The 23,107-nt window shown below is 41.3% G+C and overlaps 1 protein-coding gene across 1 annotated transcript; it reads left to right on the top strand.

Moving 5' to 3' along the window:
• Positions 1-22,773, top strand: LOC108673066. The gene is made up of 11 exons (XM_047879991.1): positions 1-62; positions 1,592-4,018; positions 4,404-4,588; positions 5,489-5,607; positions 8,021-8,258; positions 9,249-9,965; positions 11,767-11,946; positions 14,692-14,892; positions 16,738-16,918; positions 17,191-17,611; positions 22,318-22,773. Exons 1-11 carry the CDS (start codon positions 1-3, stop codon positions 22,771-22,773), a joined length of 5,187 nt encoding a protein of 1,728 aa, XP_047735947.1.
• The last annotated feature ends 334 nt before the right edge of the window (positions 22,774-23,107 follow it).

The raw sequence follows: 23,107 nt of genomic DNA, 5'->3' as shown, positions 1-23,107 counted from the left end.
ATGGCGAATGCAGCTTGCCACTTTAATTACCTCGCCTACCAACCGTCGACTGAGTGGAAATGGTGAACATTGATTCTGATGCTCAATCGACTTCTTTAGGAATGAATTACAAGCTGCTGCTGCTTGATGCTCATTTACTATCTTGATATTTGCGAAGATATGTAAACGAATTTTTCCCTGTGTATTTAAGACCTTAACGTATAATTTATTAATGCAAAAATTACGTTAAGCAATGATTGCATCAAGCAAACACTTTTCATTTTTATAATTAGTTCCTATATTTGTCCTCATGAACTGCTGGGATTTAGACCTACGTCTTAGCTCATGCCAAGTTCAGCAAAGCAAGCCAACTTTTTTAGGAATTTTTCAGTGCTTTAAGATGAGTTTTTGCGTGAGCAATCGTTTATTCGTTTGTTTTTCGATCGCAAATTTCTTATTTTGCAGCATATATTTGTGTTTTTTGTTAAGGAGCCCGAATCACGCATCTCATTATTGAATTAGTTTTCTCTATAATAATAATGATAATTTGTAATGAGCAAATAGATTTTATATATTCTTAACATGATCAAAACCATCAGTGTTCTCTTTACTCCTGTTTTGTGTTGCCAAGATCTAATATGCTTGCCTCTTCTTTTATTGCAGAAACAAGCAACTCGGCGTTTCCGAAAAAGCTGACGTCGACGTCTGCTTGTTTTCGCAGTCTCATCTCAAAAGAAGCTCTTTGCTGTCAACTGAGGACGCTTATCTCCTAAGCCCATTAAGCTTTCTTCTCCTCCTGAAAGACTACTCCATCCTGCGGCCTCTTAACCGTCTTCTGATTAAGGACTGCTCTTTCTTTCATCTCTTTCGTCACTCTCTCCTACTCGTTCATCTGCGTTCTTACTCACCCCATAGATGAAGCTTTCATATCTTGAAAATTACTTGCATTGATCCATGTAATTTTTTACGGACTTTTCCTAGTAATTTTCTCCACTTTGCATCATGTCTAGAGTTTAGCTGCATTTAATTAAGATTTAAGCTGAAATAATTAATCCTGAGACGACTTGAACGGCTCACTTGAGTCTTTGAAATATATTGGCGAAAACATAAAAACCAAACTCCATATACATATCCTTAAGATATAAATCTGAAATACAATTACATTACAAAATACTGATATACATATAACATTTTACACGAAACTGTCGGGGTCTTGGAGAGAACGCTTGCCGCGGCCTAGGTTCGGTGCCTAATTGTCGTATTCCCGCTTTGAATGTTTGCCACTGTGTAGCTCAAATGAATCAAAGTTATTTCTAAGCTATGTGTTCTAGTCTGATTTGATTGCCCTTGCTACTCGCTGTTAAGCTTTAAGATTATCTAGTGCGATCCCATGAATGTCTTCAATCTTTTTGTGTGCTGACCGACTCTAGCACTTACGCTTGAGAAAGAGTGGTTACTGCTACGAGCGCGCTCGCTACCAGCGTAGCAGTGGGTGCTCTCTGCACCGCCACCTCTTGTGTGCTTGAAGTGTGCATCCTTCGGTGTGCCCCTGCCCACCCTCGCTTGCGTCCTTGTCGTACGTTCCTTATTAACCCTCGCAAGGGCCGCTCAGCGAGCCCTACCCTTTTTTCTCCCCGACGTCCCCGAAAGCGTTCGCCATCTTTCACCCGTATTATTACGTGGACCCTCGGCCGCGGCCTAGACAGCGTTCACGACCCCGACACCGACACACAAAGACACACCCGCCACAGTCACGCTCGCCGCAACACTCCTCACCACAGCCGTCGCCGCCACACCATTCCTATCATTCACCTATACGCTCAAGCACTGCTAATTCCGTAGATACTTCAACGCAATCAAATCATCACCATCATCACCACCACCACCGTCACCATCATCATCGCCGTCACCGAGACTCTAGATCACCTTCTCACCATAAAGCGCGCCACCACCAGGTCGAAGAGGAGAACCACTATCACGAGCCGCAACGCATACCTCTTCACCGAGATCGCAATCGTCGACATCGTGGTCGAAGCCAAGAATTTCTCGACGAAGACGAAGACTCGCTTCACGAGCCGCACTGCACGCAGTACCAAAGAAGTCATTCACAACTGTCGCAGCATTACCAGCAGCCCAAGAATCTGCCCGAGAGAGAGTCAGACTCCGAAGATTCATTCCACGCCCCACATTGTCAACAGGGGCAGAAGTATAGGCGACCTCGACGGGTTCAAGTCCTGCAAAATCATCGCGAAGCGAACGATAGCGACTGCTCCTATCACAAGCCCGACTGTCCATTCCAGAAGCAAAATCAGTCTGCTCAGCAACAGAAACAGATTCAGCCAGAAGTTCCACCCCGCGCGCAGACACCTCTTTCTGCAACACCTCAGGAAGACAGCGATTCGTACCACGAACCCCACTGCTCCCACTATCAAAAGAAGCACCAGCAGCAGCAGAAACTTCAACCACCGCCAAAAAGTGACTCGCAACAGCCAGAACTAAATCAAGTCAGTGACGACGGCTCCTACCACGAGCCGCATTGCAGTCAATATCAGCAAAAGAGAGCTCAAAAACTCCAACAGCAACAAGCCAAGTCCGGTGAAGAGAGCGACAATTTTCGAAAGACTCATTCCCGGTTTCAGGATCACACTCGTTCACCGTCGCGTTCCGACTCGAAGGAAGAATGTGATGACAACGAATCTTTTCACGAGCCAAACTGTCCCTATCAGAGTCAACAAAGCTTACGGACAGTCACTTCCCCTTCGCCCGAAGACAAGGATTCTGATATTAAAGACAACGATTCGTATCACGAGCCCTACTGCAGCCAATACCAAGCTCACAAACAGGCCAAGCAGCAACAGCAAGCAAAAGCAACAACTGACGACTCCGAGGATCTGCAAGAACCCTCACCTTCCACACTTCAAAGTAAAGATTCAAGGCGTACTGACGTTGAGTCTGACGAATCATTCCACGAGCCGCACTGCAAGTACTCCTCCAATCAGTACATTAACTATCCCCTTCCAGTCCAGATTGAGAGACCAACAAGGGCTCCTCCAGTTCCACCTCAGTCTTCGCAAAACCAAACCTATGTCAACCAGGTTGAACCTTACTACCGGTTGACCGACGACAACCTTTACATCAATACTGTTGCTTTGGCTAACTCCCTTCTGCTTAACGAACTTGATCAGCAGCAGAAAAACCAGCGTCAGCAGCAGCAACAGCAAGGAGCCAAACACCCTCCAGAGACTCTTGTTGCAGCATTCGATCAGTCATCTGAGGGTTTATCACAGCCAAGTTCTTCACAACGCACCAGCCACCCTCCAGAGGTGCACCAAACATCTACTCGAGCAAAGCAGCATCGTTACGCTACTCACAAACCACGATCTCGTACTCGCTTCGCTCCAGCATCCGGACAGGAAACTCCTCCATCACCTGTTCACCAAACGCCTTCACCATCACCTAAAACACCATCACCACACTCACCCCAAAGTCCATCACAACGCTCTCTTTCTCCTGTTTCACCAGCATCCCCTCCTTCGCCGCCATCTCCTCCTAGGGCACCCACTCCTCCAACTCCCACATCCTTCTCGCTTCCATCTCATTCTCCGAATTTCTTCTTCTCTCAACCTCACTCGCCGACGTCTCGCTCGGAGTCAGTATCTCTTCCTCCTCTATCTCACTACATTCCCGCCTTTTCTCACCTGCTTCCTCTTTACACTGCCAACGGCACTCGTCATTCTGTTGGCGAACTCAACGACTATCACCATCTGTTACGGTGGCCGGGCGACCTTCTCCGCCACCAGGTCCTACCTCGATCTGCCGACTTTGCTCCTCATTTGGTGCGACAATTTCTTTTCCCGCCTCACCACTTAGAGGCGGCCGTGACTTCTTGCTACGCACATCCTTCGTATCACTGCGCTAGTCACATTACGATGGGGAACAAGCTATCTTGCTCTTGTGCTCCCCTCATGAAGAAAGCTGGGTATAGATATGAAGACAGTCCTTGGAATCCTGGCAAACGTAGAGACGGGCACCTACTCAGGTTAGTCTCAAACTCTTGACTTCACCGACAACTCAGCGTGTATAGATGGATAAGGTGTAAAGTTCTTCTGATCTTTTTACTGCTATCATTCAATAAATCGTCTCCCTTGATTTAATTATCTAGCTTTTTGGTTAATAAGCGTGATTGATAAGCTGGCCCTGTTTTTAATCACTATTTCTTACTGAACGTCGAAACTCAACTCAGATTAATATTTTTCTACAACTCGGCATACAAACGCCAAAACAATTTCAAAAACTTTGAATTTTCAAAAGTAAATTTGAGAACCTCTTGGTCAGAACTTTTATTTCTTCTTTCGAATTCTACTCTTACTTAAATTCAAAATTACCTACTTGAAGTTAGAGTTTCACGTGTTTGAATTATGCAGGTTGTGGGCCGAAGTGTTTCACGTATCCTCGAGTGGTGCCGGCACTGTCAAGTGGCAACAAGTGTCCGAGGATCTCGTACCTGTCAACATAACCTGTATTCAGGACACGCCTGAGTGTGTCTTCCACATCACGGCCTACAACTCACAAGTCGAGAAAATTCTTGATGTTCGACTTATTCAACCTGGTGAGAAACCTTCATTAAAAGTTATTCAACATTACCAAGATGAGACTTTGTGTTTGCATGTTTACATCTTTTTTCTTCATCTATTTATGGTATGCCCCACCAGCAATGCCTACGTCTACTTACCATACACACGTTCAAGCCCATGTAGAATTGCTGTGCGCAGTTATACTTGTTTTATACGATTTTTATTTCGTATATTTGGTCATAAATATCGGTTTAAAGGCACAATACCGGGATACCCTGTCATGATACTTATCATATCGGGACATTCCCTTGAGCAGAAATTTTATTCATAGTGTTTGAATCGTAAGGCGTTTCAGGACAGCTAAAGGGTGATTTTGGAAATCCAAATCTGCATTGCATCATGATGCGGTGTATTTATTCATGAATAAAAAAGTATGCTTTTCGAATATCAAACTGCGAGTTTAATTGGAGTTCTTCGCTATACGTTGGTTGGAACCGATCATTCTTTGTATAACGTTCCAAATTTTTGAAATATAAATTTTTTACTGTATTCGAAATGACAGGATGCGAAAGACCAGGATTTTCAAATTATCGAGATTATCAATTTTGGGAAGGCCGGGTCAACCTGGCCCTGCTGGCACTAATATATCTTATTAAAGTGACCCAGCACGATAAGAATCCTACAAACGCTACCGAACTGCCCTTAAACGTTTGTTCTGGTAGACTTCAAGCACCAAAACCCAATCACAACCTTGGCAAATATATCAGATATATATTATGCTAATGTGCCCTTAAATGTTTGTGCTGCCAGGTTTCAATCACCGAAACCCAATCACAACCTTGGCAAATATATCAGATATCTATTGTACTAATGATATAATATGTAGTGTGTATCACCATCATGATCACGTGTTCTTATGAAGTGATGTGTTGCAGGCACGCGTATCGGGCAGGCGTCGGAGTGCTTCGTCTACTGGAAGGATCCCGCCACCAATGACACCTGGGGCCTCAACTTCACCTCGCCCATCGACGCTAAGGCCTTCCGCGAGTGTTGCGTGAGTGTTGCGTGTCTGGCCTGAGTGTTGCGTGTCTGGCCTGAGTGTTGCGTGTCTGGCCTGAGTGTTGCGTGTCTGGCGTGAGTGTTGCGTGTCTGGCGTGAGTGTTGCGTGTCTGGCCTGAGTGTTGCGTGTCTGGCCTGAGTGTTGCGTGTTCAGGGCAGGTTAGCAGGCAGGGCAGGTTAGCAGGCAGGGCAGGTCAGCAGGCAGGGCAGGTTAGCAGGCAGGGCAGGTCAGCAGGCAGGGCAGGTCATCGGTCCTTTGGAAAGTCCGTGTAATTGTGAAATACCAGGCGGTGGCTGTTAAAATGCTGGTAAATAGTGAAGACTCAAGTGAATGAAATAATGTGGATACAAATGTATTATAATCGTGAGTGATATATTTGAGACAATATACCTGTGATGTAGCGAAGAGTGAGTCTGCAGCTATTCAAATTACGTGAAGTGGTGAAAATGGCATCTATGGTACTTTAATAACGTTATTTAATTCATATAGAGTTGACGGCTCCTGAAAAGTTAGGCAATAAAAATGGCAGAATTTTTGACTTGTGGAAACGTGAAATATTGAGTGAATTTCGTGGCAGCGGCTGTACTGCGTGAAGTGTTCCGTGGCAGCGGCTGTACTGCGTGAAGTGTTCCGTGGCAGCGTGTCTCTTATACACATCTAGATGTGTATAAGAGACAGTGTTGAGTGTGTTGCGTGAGTGTTGCGTGTCTGGCGTGAGTGTTGCGTGTCTGGCGTGAGTGTTGCGTGAGTGTTGAGTGTGTTGCGTGAGTGTTGCGTGTCTGGCGTGAGTGTTACGTGTCTGGCGTGAGTGTTGCGTGAGTGTTGAGTGTGTTGCGTGAGTGTTGCGTGTCTGGCGTGAGTGTTACGTGAGTGTTGCGTGAGTGTTGCGTGAGTGTCACGTGTATTGCGTGAATGTGATGCTGTGCAAGTATCGGTATGTGCGAGTGATGTGTTATATTAGTATTTTTTTGATACAGTAATTCGTATGTGTGTGCATTACCATGTTTTATAATTGTTGCAGTTGGTTGCGGTTTGTTATGTTGCTGGTGTATTGTGTAAATGTCTTTTTTTAGAAATTTGTGTTATCTAGGAAGCTCTGAGTGTGTGCATTGCTTGTTATGTCGAATGAATTCTATAATATAAATTTTACCATCATTAATGATGATTGTAAATTCCCTGCCGAATGACAATTATAATTTACATCTCTGCAAGCCTCTTTAGAGCCAAAGTTAGCTCTATTTCTTTGTTCTATGTGGCAGAAGCTGCACCACGCCGAAATAACTCACTTTTCGAACTTATATTTGCTGTTTCTTATTCCCTAGAACTTATTTCTCTCGGAAGTTTCGGCTCGAATTGACAAACAAATTTTAATCTTGAGGCTGAAGAAGCGTCTGCTGACTTTGCCTTTCTTGACTTCTCGAGTGGCAGAAGAAATCCAATAATTTCAGACTCGGTCCATTTGTTCTGAAAACTTAGTGCGAGTCCTCGTGTGCAAAGACAGACGCTCTCAAGAATAGCTTAAGTCTAGGATCGTGCGTAATTTACCTGCTATTCATCGATTCCGTCATTCATCAGTCACGCGTCAACCCATTCGTATCAATCGGCGTTCAGGAGGCCGTGTTCGCTGATATTGAAATTCAGGCGTCAATTATTCTGTCGAAGTAATTTTTTTATGCATCTAATTTTCTGTTTGAGATGTGCGCATGTTTTTAAATACTCAATAAATTGACAGTACGGTAATAAAATTTTTGACCGATTTATTTCACTGCATTAAAAAATTAGATTGTTTGATATTTCAGAATTATTATTTTACGAAGCAGTTATCGTGGAGTCTAGTTCAAACGAACTTCGAAGACACCATCAGGATGAACTGTCAAAAAATAGATGTACGAAATTGAAGACATAAGTATATGAATCTCTAAGTTAATGCATCACAAAACCAGTTTTGCAAAAACAGTTCATACAACTAAAATAAAAATGAAAATTTTGTTGTACTTTTTTTTCAGTGTGGATTTCTTGACAGGCCAGAGGATACAATTGTACTGAGAATTTATAATTTAGGCATTACTGTTTTGCGTCGATTGGTTATTTAAGTATTTTAGGTTTTGTTTCTTCTGCCTTGAAGAATAACTTGAAAATTTTTGCTACTTAAGTCACTAGCAAGATATTTATTGCCGTTCTTTTGTACGGTCTGAAAGTGTGCAAAGCTTCAATCTTGTTTGCGTTCCTGCTTATATATGGTGAATCCTACGTGAATTCATTTTTTTGTCTCACTTTGATGACAACAGTGATTTTTCGGCTTCACTTTTTAATCTATATACTTATTTGGAATTTCTAATACATTTCTACAATATTTGTTAGAATGTGCGAAAATAAATTATATTTTCAACGCCTGATTTTCGCGCAGTCGCCGTCGTTCAAGTTCTCGCGCAAGGCCTCGTCTTCGTACTCTCTGAAGCTGGACCACGGTCGAGGTGGTAACGCTACGCAGGCCGGCCAGACGAGCGGCAAGGGCGTTGCCAAAGGGCGACGTAAGCCCGTAAGCACACCCGCGTCGCCCTCGCGCTCAGGTCGAGAGCCGCAATGCACCTGCATGACAGCCGAGCAGTACGCCAGGCTGCGAGCGCAAGACCCCAGATTCCGAGGTGAATACGGAGCTTCGTTCACAGCATTTATGCCAAGTATATAAAAGTTGGTGCGGGTTCTGCCAGGGTGAGGTGTGGCGTGCGTGTGTAGTCTGTTTGGGGTAGCGCCTTAGGGTGTCGCCTGGTTGAGAATAATATACATTTAAAAATTACTTTTTAAAGACAACACTTCCAAAGAATCCAGTATCTCCAATCTTACAGATTTACAATGAATTTCTCATCTAATTTTCGAAAATTAAAAAAATTTACTTTTAAATTTTTTTAATATATATACTTTTTTCTATTATATAAATTTTTTTTTCAAAATTATTTATTCTGTTAATTGATTCATGCATTGCCTCTGATTTCACACAAGTGTGCAAAATTTCATATCAATTAGACACGTAAAAGTGTGTCAAATATCAGTTATAAGATTTGTAGCTGACAAAATTATTTTTTCAATTTTTTAATATTGAAAAAAAAATTTACTTTATAAAATCATTTATTTTGACATTTGATTCATGCATTGTCTCCAACTTTAAACAAGTATGCAAATTTTCAGATCAATAGGATAAGTAGAAGTGTGTTAAATTTCGATTTCAAGATTTGTAGCAGACAGACAGACAAACAGACAAACAAGAAGTAAATTTAAAGAGAAGTGTTGTAAAAAGAATGAGTGGCTACATCCTAATTTGCATTGATTGGTTATCTGTACTTGACCAATACATCCGAATTAAACGATTGCCATTGACGATATTGGTGCAGATTTGAACTCGATTTAGAGGAGAAATGGGGCAATGTCGTCCCATTCGCGATCAATTGTCACTTGACGGCATTGATTCGGGTTTGCATCTCTGTCTATGAGGTACCCATTGTAATTGCAATCATTGCAAGGAAACTAACAAAATTTGTGGAACATCTGGGGTTGACATGTGTGTTGCTCTTGTCTCTGTTTTCCCATCGTAACAGCTTACTCAATTATAACGGTGCTGACGTCCTTCGCTGTTGCAGGCGTGTCGACTCTGCCGCGGCCGACGCAGGGCCAAGGCAGGAGTGGTGAGGTCGAAGCCAGAACTGGTCAGGCCACTGCCACCGCCAACCATGGTGCGCAGTCGTCTCAGGTACAGCAACAGCAACAACAGCAATTGCAGCAGCATCAACAACAACAGCAGCAGCAGCAACAACAACAGCAACTATCACAACAGCAGCAATCTTCTATTTATGACACAGTTGCGTCGCGTCGTGGTGTCGTGGACAGTTACGGAGCTGGGCGAGGGCGCTCGGCCCTTCACTCGTCGCAGGTCTCCCTCCAGCAGCAGCAGCAGAAGGCCTCTTCCATGCCCCGTCGTGAGGTTGAGGCCATGAGAGGTGGCGCTGGTGGGGCTGCCGACAACAGGAGCCTCCGCGGCAGCCGGCGCGACATCGCCTCCAAGAGCGTCGACTACTCGGAGATGGACAACGCGCAGGACTCCGACACCCTGAGACGTCGCGCCCGCAGTCGCAGCACTGACGACGTCACTAAAGGTGAAATGAGAGTCAGCAGCGGCATTCTTAAGAAGATGTTAAAGCCTATTGACACCGAGCAAGAGGAACCCTGGATACGGGGCGGCAGTGGTGGCTGGCGGCAGTCGAGCGAAGCTTTTCTTTCATCTGAAGATCTTGCTGAGTCGCCCTCTTCTGAGCACCAGCTTTACGACGCTAACTGCTACGCCACGACGCCATCACCAAGTATGCTGGCCTCACAAACATACACGCGCGAGTCATTGTTATTATTATGATGTACTCCCTACCAGTGAGTTGTTGTTGTGCCCTCCTCTGCTGCCGCCCCGCCTCTTGTGTTCCCTTGTGCCCCCGAGTCTTGAGGGAACACCAGCATGCCCTGCCTGCATCAGCCTCGGGCAGCAGCGTGGTAAAAGTCAGTCATCCTCCACAATAAAAATCGAGATCCCATTCACTGCATTATAAAAAGGTTTTGTGCAGATTAAACATTACTCAGGTTAGTCAAAAAATGTTTTTAAATCCCTTTTCCTACCCTCATCCCTTGTGCGCTTTTACCACCTGTTGGAGCATGAACCGAGTTCTATAGTTGGTGGTAATCCCTTCTTTATGTTTTGGCTTACGACTTAGCTCTCAGGTACTCAAGTTTTGCTTGCGTTTGCATTTTTATTCTTCGATTAATCTTCGTTTTTTTTCCTCGTCTCTCATAAATATTCAGTCCTTGAAATTTTTTATTTTCTATTCGACTAATATAATGTAACTCATGCCAAGAAACTTCATGTATTTTCTTTCTGTTGGATATTTCTGACTTGGTATTTTATCTCGCGGCTGATCGCGCGGTATTTCACCTTTGCATCGACTGGCTGTGACATCTGAGCTGAAAACTTGAACTCTGTGGCAATTCAACCCATGGTGACCAAAGAGAGCCTCATAACAAACCATATCATCTAATGAATGTATAATATATATAAACGTTTGACTCTTATCCGGGTTGATAAATAAAAGATGTGCACACTACCTAGTGCAGTGCACAAAAATCTTTTATGAAAATTTCTGAATGCGTTTTTATGCTGGTTTTAAAAATTGATGTTGAACAGCGAATCACAACGAAAATTGTCTCAACCCAATTTCCTCTGATCATATTCTTTAAAAATGTAAAACCGGTGATTTTCCATTTATATTAATATTTATTGATTCATGATCATTATTTGACCAACCTAATTTATGTTTTTTTCAAAATGCATGAAGCAATTAGGCTATCCTTGTAATTCATTTACCAAGTTTTAGTTGGCTTTTTAAAACTCTTGATGTTCTTCACGTACGCAGTTATTTAACACCAGCATGAATTTGAATTCATTGAATTAAAAATGAGTTAATTTACGACTGAGTTCTTGTTGCCTTGTCGAGTTTCTCAGGAATGCGCTTTCAATGCTTTTATCACTTTAATATCACTTGATTACTTAGATCGCAAATTCACTAAAAATGTAAAAGCGAAAAAAAGTAGTGTAAATTTAGGCTTTAACCTCTGTATTTTTTATTTTGAATTTCGACTGTATTAAACTCTGATCATGTTTCATTTTAGATTTTTCGAACTGACGATTGAGGTGGAGTCCGAAACGTTTTCAATCGCGATATGGTGAATTTGTGTGAAGTTTTCTTCGCTTTTAAATTTATTGCATTTACTTAAAAATTTATAGCATTTACTTTAAAATTCATCGCTGCTTTTCTTCACTTTATGTTACCTAGCTTTTTTTCTTCCTTCAATAAGATCTATTTCGTGCCGTACTGTAAACGTTCGCCATGGCATGTCTCTTTCCTCCCATGATTCCTAATCTGCATGTTCGTCCTAAATAATTTACAAGCATTCAATTTACGAATGGCTTAGATTTCTATAATACCCATTGTTTTCCATTACTGGACATTTGCTTCGCTTCTCTTGTTTTTGGTGATGGCTGAACGTTCACTCGCTTTATTTTAACCTAATATATTCTTTATGAAAGTCACCACTGATCATTAGAGTTCTATGCTCCAGGTAACTCAGAAGGCGGAGGTGGCAGCGACTCTCAAGCACCTGCGGATGAGTCGCCGACGACGCAGCTGCTGCAGGAGTACGAAATGCACCTGCGCAACACGCTCGCAAAGGGCATGGATGCTGAGAGCTACAGCCTGCATACCTTTGAACAGCTCCTTACACAGAGCATGGAGAACCTCGGTGAGACCTGCGGCTTTACATATACTGTATATGAGACCTGCGTCTTTACGTATACTTTACGTATACTCTGGTCGTAACTTCTGGCTACTCGACATCTACAGGGCAGGTTTAACTTCAGTGATGAATGGCTTCGCAATTGTTTCTTATTATTTTGTCGGCTTTTGAATACAATTTCATAGCTTTGGTTTGATTATTTCTCTTGAATCGGAAATGAATATTTCTCTTGAATCGGAAATCAAATATTGACAAGAAATTTTTATTGAAAAACTCTGGAGACTATAACTAGGTACCGGTACTTTGCTGGCAAGTTACCTGTAAGAGTAACCTGTAGTGTTTAATAGACTTCTCGTATAAACTAATCAATTCTTCTCAAAGATAAAGAAATTTCCTATTAACCTCACTGGAGTTTTTCATTGACGGAAAAATTCGCAATGGTTTCATGTGTATGAAAAATGCATCCACTGAAAGTAAACTTATTTTTCAAAAAAATTTTCTTTTGCTATTTGGAAGATGTGTCTGGTGGTTATGAGTCTACTTCAAACTTGCAGCTCTTATGATTTGTAAATTATACTAAATTATAGTCGACGCTCCCTGGACTAGAATTAACTCATTAAATTCTTATTTCCTCCGTATGAATTTTATTTAAATCGTTCAACTATTCTTCTATGGCTCGAACACTTGATGAATAGATAAATATACTGTTTAAATGCAATCATCACAAATGTTTCTTAATCAATAGCATTGTACATTTGTAATAAACTTTTATTTTAACTAAAAGCTTGTTATGTAGATTCTTAAACGTATCAGAAACTCATATCTCACGTGTTATTTGTATCCACATGATGTTCATAGTAGCGTAGATTTCACTCTGTCCCTATCATTATCAACTCAACGACATATGTTTCGGTCGTGGTCCCGATGCTCAACATTTCACGTGCACATATTTGTTCTTTGTGCCTCTCTCCGTCCCACATTATTTTTGTTCAGTGTAACGGCTGTTTTTTGGGTCGCGCTCTGTTTTTAGACGGTAAATATTTTTCCCGCTCTGTAAATTTTTGTGTATGCAAGTGAGCATGCAAACGCTTTTATCGGTGCTAAAAAGAAGTCGTAATTTAGTTTTTATAATTGTTGGATAAAGACCAGTATTTTTTCGCTCTCAATTTTTGTCTGGGATCACTCGAAAGAACTAATATTCCGTCGATATACGCTTCTTCTCTTTTTTTTCTGACTGAGATTCCTTATCGAACCCGGTGGAAGTCTAGTAGCTTCTTCAAACTATCGCCAGTCATGAAAAGATCCGGTCAAATGACACGAGTTTAGATCTATGAACAAGGCACGAAATGGAAAAGAATCGGCGACAGGCCACATCAGGCCTACACTTCAGAGCCGACATCACTATGTTATGTTATGTTATGTTATGCTTTTCATCCGCGATTTCGGTTCCTGAACCTGAAGTCATCCGATGATTCCGTTTTTGCCTTCAGAGCTTTAAACGTCATTATTATCACTACTTTGTGTAAAATTCATGTTTTTTTTAATTATAACATGTGTAATTTCTTGTAAAAATCTAACAGTAAAGAATACTTTATTGGACCGATATCATACATGCCGGCTAGTACTCAATAAATAAAAAAAAAAAAAGTTTTGAGACGTGAAGTTTTTTTAAATTAGTTTTATATTTTGTTGTTTCACCTTTTGTTTTATTTATTCACAGCAGATCAAATTGTTCGTCTTGACAAAAAAGCTCATTCAAAATCAAAGTTTCACTGTGCTTCGAATTCCTCAAGCTCTCCTCATATTCCTGACACAATCCGACAAACGGCAACTCTGCCACCGACATTCCATGGATCAAGAAGAAAGTTCCAGGATCAAGACCGCTCTTTCCTTTTCGTTCCGGAAAGCTCCGCACTCACAGACCGACCTCAAAGGAGCTGTCACAATGGTGCGAAAAAGCATGAGACAAAAGAAGCAGCATGGCTTAAGCATAATATCTCGCTTACTTTGCCAGCTGTGCCCACAAGAAAGAACGTTAAGCCTCATCTTCCTTTTCACAACGCCTCGCAAAGTTCAACTCGCCACAGTGTCCCGAACCCTTCTTGTGTGAAGCCGTTGCACGAGCCCCTGCTCAATGCGCTGCCCACTCATATGTCCAGGGACGAACGCAAGCGCATACGAGAACAACTCCTCTGTGACATCGCCAGCAAGAACAACATATATAAAAGCAAGCATGGAGGCGGCTGCATAGTGCTCGATGTCGGCTCTAAAGTCAACGGATCGTCTTTTTTGAGTCTGTGGAGATCTGCAGATGATGTGAACACCGCTTCTACTGCACCTGCTGCAAAATTTTCGCTTTCGAGAGCAGTGCTTGGGGGTGAAACCATCAACGGTTATCACACACCTGAACAAAATGCAAAAACGTTCAACTTTAGTCGCCACGTCTTGTCGGGATGTCGAAGCGACTTGCACGGCAAAGCGAGAGGTAAAGTTGTACAGTTCTCGACTGTTGTTTCGGGAGTTAACGGCGTTCCGACTAACACTCGTTTTGATCTAACAATCGGAAGAAACGGCTTCTTAACACCGGTGAAATTCTAACGCACGCATCTCCTTTATTCTTGTTTATTTGTTTTTGGTTCATTCTAAACTAAACAATTAAATGTATAGACGATCGGTACGTCACCCGCCGGACTCGGTCTCGTCTCCTAATTTGGTAACTTATGGTAATGGCCCTGCTGTTCTGACTTGCAGAGCGCGCCGGAGCGATGCATTCATCTCTTTCGCTCCAACAACAAAAACAACAAATACACCAACACTACCAACAAAAACTGTTGCAACAGAAACAATTACAACTGCGCAAACAGCAACAACAACAACAGCAACAGCAGCAGTACCAACAACAATTCCAAGGACCTCACGTTAAAATCCATCCTCCCAGCGAGAGCGGCAAAAGTTAGTCTTAACTCCTAAGTTTTGCTTGCTGTTCACCCGATGAGTTCGGTGTTACCAAACACCACGCAGTCCCGTGTTGTTTCGAGTCATGAGAGTTTGTGTCGGTATCGTGTTGCGTTAAGCCATGTTCCTCATCCTCTTATGGCCGCTGCAGTCATATCACGATGCTTGGTTTCTCACCTCAATTCAAATTGTACTGACAATTTTTTACTTTTTGCGTACAATGCTTTCTTTGACAGAAGTTGACTACGACTGCGACGCTGGAACAACAATTTTTCGTTCCAGCCTGCATGCTACAAACCAACTTATATTCTCATTATTTTCTCATAGGAATTCCCTGCTGTAGTAATAAAACTCGGTAGTGCATGGCTACGTCGAAAAAGTGTGCTCGAGCCTCCAAACACCATACTCGTATTTTAATTTTAAACGTTATGTTTAAAACAATTTATTTGTTCTTTTCCTGCTTAGGCTGCAGGTTAGCACATTTATTTTCCATGTTATTGTCTCAAGTTTGATTTGTATTTCTTCACAACATATAAAACTTGTTTACTTTCCCATTGTATTGCCTGCTTTACATTCAGTTGGCGCATAATTTTATCCTTCTTACATTTTCAGTGTTGTAAAATTATATTATTCTTTTATTAACAATCAACACTACAGATAGTTTACTAATGCTTTGCTCTTTATCTGGACGCTAAAATTTCCTCTGAATTGTATTATATGATGAATAAATGAATGTGAATTTTATGTCAACTACCTTTCTAAAAAACTACTATCCCTGAAAACCCGTTAATTCTTCATTTGTGTTACGAAAGAGGGAAAATCTGTACCATCTATGCAGCGCTGCCCATTCTCAAATGATGCCATCTTAACTTGCTCGTCATACAAACTCATTCCAATAAAATTTCCATGCTTAGAGCAGACTATACAACCAGAGTATGGCCATCCGTCTTACTCATTTCAGACATCATAAACCTCTTTGCTTAACCCATATCTAATTTTATATCTTTGTACTCTTTCACGATCTGTTTTTTGCATCAGCACAGTTCTCGTAAGTTCTTGCTTCTTTCCTTCTGTTAAGCCTACTTGACTGGCTCCTTCCCTGTCCTTTTATAAGTGACTGTAAAAGTACCCTGAAGAAAGACAAAATTCCCCCCAAAACGCCTGCAAAATTACCCTAAATTCTCCTATGGTTGAATTTGTTCAACAAAAGAAGACGACTTTTCTAAGAGTACATATTCATTCTTCGTATTCCTTGTCCCGCATCCATTCCCATAATTTGTCTCTGGATTTTTACACCTAAATATTAAACTATCACAAGAATTTTCTCTCTTGTATAAAATATCGTTCTGTAACTTAATCATCGCTACCAGTATTAGTAAGTTCAATCTTCTCTGTATTATCCTTCTAATTTATTTTTTGCATGAGAAATTCGAACCCCCTTTAAACTGATTTTTCGTTTCTCTCCATGTTCCCCTGCATTGTATGTAAATCATTTGGAACGTTGTTAAAATTCAAATTGAATCTGAAACTTCAAATTTCGTTCAGTATTTCGTATAGATTTAAGTACCTACTTAACTTAACAAGGGTGTCGTAAGCTCATTCGGGCATTACCTTATGCCTTAAATTTTGGATTACAATTTTCCCTAATTTAATTTGACCTTATTCAGCTCCGATTCCGATCTGGACAGCAATAGTTTGCTAATGTCACGTGTAGAGTTTGCAGTAATTCGAACTCATCTTAATTAAATGAATCCGTTTGCGCGCAACTACCGAAATGCATGTGGTAGTATTCCGTGTCTGGTATCCATGCTACGTGGTGACAGCCGCTGCCATGCCTGACAGGGATGATCGAAGGCGGCCCCGGTGGGGTGGGTGGCGGGAAGGCAGTTGGCGGTGAACGCGGTGCCGACCGGCGGGATGAGCGGCCCGGTGAACACTCGGGCTACTTTAGCGACCGCAATGAATCTTTCGGCAGTCGCCGTGACCTTTACGATCGCGGCTACACCAGCGACCACGACCGCCGGTAAGTGGCTCACTTTTGCGGTGTGATCTCATTCATAGAGGTGTAGATGACTATCATGTGCAAAACTAGACTAAACTTTCAGTTCCTAATTGACAGTTTATGATCCTAAAGGAATTTTGTCTATGACTTTCAAACCGGGTCGATATATAGTCGATTTTGCAATATACTGGTATTATATATTAATGTATTGCAGTAAATTAAGCAAACTGGGAATGATTGTCCTAACTGCCCAGTTCTGCTGTGAACAGAAAAGGTTATCTTTCTTTCTGCAGATTTTACGACCGACAAGACAGCGTGCGTTCAGGGTACACTAGCGACCACGAGCGCGGCTACGCGAGCGACCGAGACTCCCGCGGGTACGTTAGCGATCGCGCCGGCGGGGCAATGACGGACAGAGAACGCGGGTACATGAGCGACCGTGAACGCGGCTACCTCAGTGACCGTGAACGCGGCGGCTACACGAACAACCGTGAACGCGGATACTTCAGTGACCGTGAACGCGGTTACATGAGTGATCGTGAACGCGGCTACATGAGTGACAGGGAACGTGGCTACATGAGTGATCGCGACTCACGGGGCTATGCCAGTGACCGTGAGCGTGGATACTACAGCGACCGTGAGCACACGGCGCTCATTGCTCAAGCGTCCATGGAGAGCACAGACTCACGTCTCTGCTATCTCACTTCGTCTGAGGTAAGAAGAATTCAGGCAGCCATTTGAACATCTTATTATTAGTGTTCTGTGCTACAGGTCTGGGCAGCGGGGCATTCCGCTCGAATGTTATCATAGCATCGCGACTATGTATTTAAATAAAAAAACTTGCATGTGTTCAAGATCTCATTCAAATTGTTTCAATTTCATTTTGAATTAAGTGCAGTAAACTTCCCTTTAATTCAGGGCTAGAAACTTGCCGCCCAGGCCTGGTCTGTATAAAAGGATTACTCTACTCTGTCGACCAGCCAGTTGAAGACAAAGAATATTTATTGGAATTAAGAGATAAAATTGCTCCTGAATTGACGGCCATTTTCTAACTTTATCGTGTTTAGTCACAACTCTATCTTGGCGAATTTACTTGCGTTATTTGTTTCTTTTAAATTCTTAGGGATTTCATTGTTTAGTGGAGCGAACTCATTTATTTCGCAAAATAAATTTCTTATTATTGTTACTTAGTGAGTTGTTGTTGTTACTTACTGTTGTTACTTACTTCCATCAACAGACCTTATCGATGTTTAGTGTCTTGTTTTCAGTATATCCAATAACGAATTAAAGATATAACAACTACAGTAATGACAACGCATTCTGGTCGACTGAATCTGGGATGGTATGAAATGAATAATGCTCTAAAGAGACTTCCGAATATCTCGGACAAACCACTTGTTCTACAAATAATTTTTTTTAAACTTCACAAGCAATTTTTGAAAATGAGATTTTATATTTTAATTTCTTGATTTTTAACTGCCCACTCGCATTTTTTTCTCATCATTCACAATAGAAAATTTTTTCACTTTCTTTTTGCTCACTTCCTTTTCCTCGGATTTTTTAGACAATTCAACTGAAGATGCCATAAAAAAAATGGCTTATGGCCAAGTCCATTATATTATTTTGAACTAGACTTCAAATTTATAGTCTCGTTATAGGTTTGAAATTTATTCTTTCCTCGCTACATCATTTGCATTTTGATTTAACAAATTTATCAGACAACACTATAATTTTATTGTATTCTAATTAATTTTTTTCTAGTGTTTTCTAGTGTAAAGATTGTACTTCTATCGTAATTAATATATTTTGTTTACTACGGGTATGTGTATGATGTCTTCATGAAACTTTTCATCCCATGTGCAGATCATCCTTCAACGTTGTGTGAATTTCCTAATCATTTTTATTCATAAGGTTCCGCAATTTGTAGAAACTATGTTGACTTGTGACTAGAAAGATTTCAATCGGAACACTTGTGACTGAAACTATAGCGGGACAATTAATGGAAATGAGCCGAAGAAACTGAAACAAAAAGCAAAAATAAATAAAAGGCAAAACAATTTATGAAAATTCACCATATTATAAATGTAAACTTTTCAGATGCCAGTTACAGAATCGGTTCAAAAATTGTAAATTGCAAGTTAGATTAGGTTATACGACTAAATTCGCACGCGAGAACTCAAAATCGAAGATGCCCTAAATATTAATTAGATTTTCGACGGGAAATATCCCTAAATATTATCCGCTTGAAATTGTTGCAGGCTAAGTTTTCATGATAATTTGCTTTCTACTGCTTTCTACTCGTCAATTTTGGTTTTGTTTTCTTCTGCGTAAATTTTAAAGCATAAACTATAATATTATCATTCAATTTTGAAGTGAAAAGGGAGCTGGTCTCCGAAACTTTTACCTTGAATGAATGGTGAATTTATGGGGCTTTTCAAAAAAATCTAAATAATGTGTCTTGGGATGTAGTCGAAATTGTTCTAATGTGTTTAAGTCTATAGAATACATTGATGATTTATGAATAGAACTCAATAGGTGTTCTATTTACTTCGTCGCATGCCTGTGCCTCGATAAAGTATAAGGATTTGTTATAAAAATATTCTAGAGACATCAATATCGAAGAACACACTTCACTCGTCCGGAGAAATACCTGTCTCATGAACCTGAACTGGGACCAATTATTTATACAATTTCTTCTGTTTTTAAAGATTCTGATTGAAGGTCATTTTATGTTGTTTTTCAGTATGTCTACTAAATGCTGGTTGTGTCAGTAACGCGCTCTGTGCTGCATTCTAGCTGTTGTCGCTGCTGCCACGCGCCTTATGATCTGGTGAAATGATTCGCCTCATTTGCGATCAGGATTGGAGTTAACCTTTCCATATTATATTTGATTTCGGATTTGTTCTATTATATTTCAAAAGACAAAATTTAATTAGTTTTATTTTCTGAGCTGAACTGTCTCATCTCTGACAAAATAAAATTCCACCATTAGTACTTCCATTCTGGTGTCTACTTTCCATCGCACTACACTGACTTCACTCTAGACTGCCAATTCGTGTTCTTATTGAAATTTGTTACGAGGTGCTTTTCATGATTCTTCTTACCCTGCCTGAAACTTTTATACTCGTCAGAGACGACCTATTAACGTTGGCCGTATTTCCTTCATAAAACTCCCATCATTTTTCTACTCCGATAAACGAACACAAAACGTAAGGATATATCAACCGTTGCAATTATGCAGAAAACTTTGATGCCAAATTCTTTAAACTTCATAGAACACGAATAGTGACATTAGTGAGTTTACAAAAGCCAAATGGAAATAATTTCTGTACTGGGTTTTCAATCGCCTAATTCACGCTGCGAATCAAAACGAGTTGTTGTGTCTAAATTGTGCTGCTCTTTCAACTCTTTGCAGTGAAGTTAAATACACTGCACTGTCAAATTTTATCTTGATAATAAAATGCGCTCAAGTTTGGAATTTTTTATATGTCTCGTATGAATTTATTTACGGGAGTGATGATCCCATACGATAATCCACTAATGTTCTGGCTTTGATCTGATCAATTATAATTTTAACTTTTAGCCGCAATTTTTAGTTATCGACCAAATGTTCTCAATGTAATGTTAGCCGATATTCAATTCTACAGTGTATATTTTGTGTGCTCATGTATATACTGATGTCTTTTCTGTAAACATGCAAGACATAATGGCGGTCTAGCGCATAACTCATCTGTATTCATTGCTTGATAAGCTACTCGGCGATCAGCGGCCGTTCGGAAAAGCTATAGGCTCTGTGGCAAATTTTTCTGGAGGTAGTTTAAAACTCGATTAGCATAGTTCCGGGCTGATTGTCGCACGGCGAAGAAAATTGTGACAATGTCTTCTTTACTATTGTAAGTAAATATTTTCCTTGATGTGTAGCATCAAACTATAATTATAGGCAATCAATGCGTTAATATATACCAAATTGTATTTTTGCAACGAGAAATTCAAATATCGTTTTCTTATCAATACAACTTCTTCACCTTTCTTAAAACGAAATTGCTGCGAATTTTCGTCGAAATTTCTTCACAAAGCTCTTTCAGTATTCTTGAAAAATAAGAATCGATTGAAGACTTTGCTGAAGGCGGACCAGTGGCCACACGAATGACGCCAACCCCTGAAGCAGCCGTAAAGCTTCAATTGCGTCACCGGCCTTGTATAACATTCCTCAAAAATGAAGTTCGTTGTGAGGGGTCGTGAATGTTGATCCAAAAAGAACGTTGTCAGCAATTCCAGGAATAGGCGTTTTTCTGGCTGGAAAATCTCGCTGTGTCAGTATTGTCTCCACAACTTGGTACTGTAAGCAGTTCAGCTCTTGCCTCTGAGGAACATTGCCGCTTTAATATGATCGCCTCTTTGGAAAGCTCTTCATTGAGTTTACGCATATTTGTGCGACGCTGCTCTCTAACTCAAAGATAACAATGATATCGATTCCAACTCACATTGATATCGATTCCAACTCACATTGATATCGATTCCAACTCACATTGATATCGATTCTAACTCACAGATAACAATGATATCGATACCTATTCGTTTGCTAATAGAGCTCACATGACGTTCATCACCCTAATGGTTATAGATCTTTGAAAAGCATTCATTTATATGTATCTGAATTTGTTACTCTTTCATTAGTCGCCTCCGCTTATCATGCGATTTACTTCGACGTGAGACCTACTCAAACAATTGATTATGCATTGGCAACTGCTCGCTTTTTCATTTTCTTGTTGTCTCTCTTGTCATTTTAGTATTTTATTTGTTTTTCTGACCTGGCTTGTAGGTTACGGTCGCGCGCAATTATTTATCATATTCCGCTTGTTTCGATAAAATTACAAGCAACAACGCTGTCTTATGTTATCCTCTCCATTATTTTCTCTGTTTTCCTTCCTTGTTGGTCTATGAGTCGTCCACATAAGTATAATCATTGTATTTTTACCTTAGTTCAACATGGCTGAATCTTTAATTTTAACTTGTTTGTTAGCGGCTAGGCTGGCCTAAGCCATGTGCAGAATAGCCAGGCTGTCTAAATAATCTCCGAGTCATTTGTTCACGTGAGAACTTGCGTGCTCTGCTGTGCTCTTCTCTCGAGAGGCGTCCGTCACTTTGTCTTCACTTGGTCAATGGGAACTCGTCTACAGGAATATTAACAGCGATGCCCGGCAAATATGAGCGTCGCAAGAATTGTTCCAAATGAAAAGCAATCGGAAATTTAAGTGCGAAATTTGAAAATTGAAATCAGAACATTAAAATTTATAGAGAAACATTGGAAGTCTGTATCGAGGGACAAGTAATAAATTGTTTCGTATTTGCCAGTGGATTGCCTAACTTAGTTGAGTTTGTTGCATATTTTCATCCTGGAAACTGTATTGCTAACGCAGTACTTCAGCACACAAACGGCGACGCAGTACCTCGGCACACAAACAGCGACGCAGTACCTTTGGATGGCCGTGCCACATGGATGGCCGTGCCACATGGATGGCACCGCCACATGGATGGCACCGCCACATGGATGGCACCGCCACATGGATGGCCGCGCCGCATGGATGGCACCGCCACATGGATGGCACCGCCACATGGATGGCACCGCCACATGGATGGCACCGCCACATGGATGGCATCGTCACATGGATGGCACCACCACATGGATGGCACCGCCACATGGATGGCCGCGCCGCATGGATGGCACCGCCACATGGATGGCAGCGCCGCATGGATGGCACCGCCGCATGGATGGCACCGCCACATGGGTGGCACCGCCACATGGATGGCACCGCCACATGGATGGCTGTGCCACCAGCACCATGGACGTCTCTCATACGAGCTCAAGCTGTTAAAGGGAACAATTTAGTCATGGCTCTGCACAGCTACACGCGTCACTCTTGCTGCCTACGCGAGTCGCTATTTTAAGCCGCTATTTTGCTGCTTTACTTAGTATAAAAGCGTTTTACAAGCTCCCACTGATTAGCTGGATCGAAAATTAAAACGTTAATGCGATTAATTTGCATCAGGGTGTGAATATTAGTTTTTATTGTTGCAGTTTGTTCATAATAACTGAGTTAAATATCGCTTTATTTTTCAACTTGGATTATAAGAGAAAAGTCTGTGCGACTCTCATGGATGTTGGATCTCACTTTAACTCGACCGCGCTCTTCCATTTCGCAAGCTCAG

The sequence above is a fragment of the Hyalella azteca genome, unplaced genomic scaffold, assembly GCF_000764305.2.
Source record: "Hyalella azteca isolate HAZT.00-mixed unplaced genomic scaffold, Hazt_2.0.2 contig4363, whole genome shotgun sequence".
NCBI classification, from domain to species: Eukaryota; Metazoa; Arthropoda; class Malacostraca; order Amphipoda; family Hyalellidae; genus Hyalella; species Hyalella azteca.
This window is presented reverse-complemented; position numbering and strand designations above follow the sequence as displayed.

Bases quoted from the DNA above. Each gene is read 5' to 3' on its own strand.
- LOC108673066 (XM_047879991.1), top strand. From the start codon at position 1: ATGGCGAATGCAGCTTGCCACTTTAATTACCTCGCCTACCAACCGTCG. The intron at 8,259-9,248 runs GTGAATACGGAG...TCGCTGTTGCAG, and splicing joins GCAAGACCCCAGATTCCGAG to GCGTGTCGACTCTGCCGCGG. The intron at 9,966-11,766 runs GTATGCTGGCCT...TCTATGCTCCAG, and splicing joins CGCCACGACGCCATCACCAA to GTAACTCAGAAGGCGGAGGT.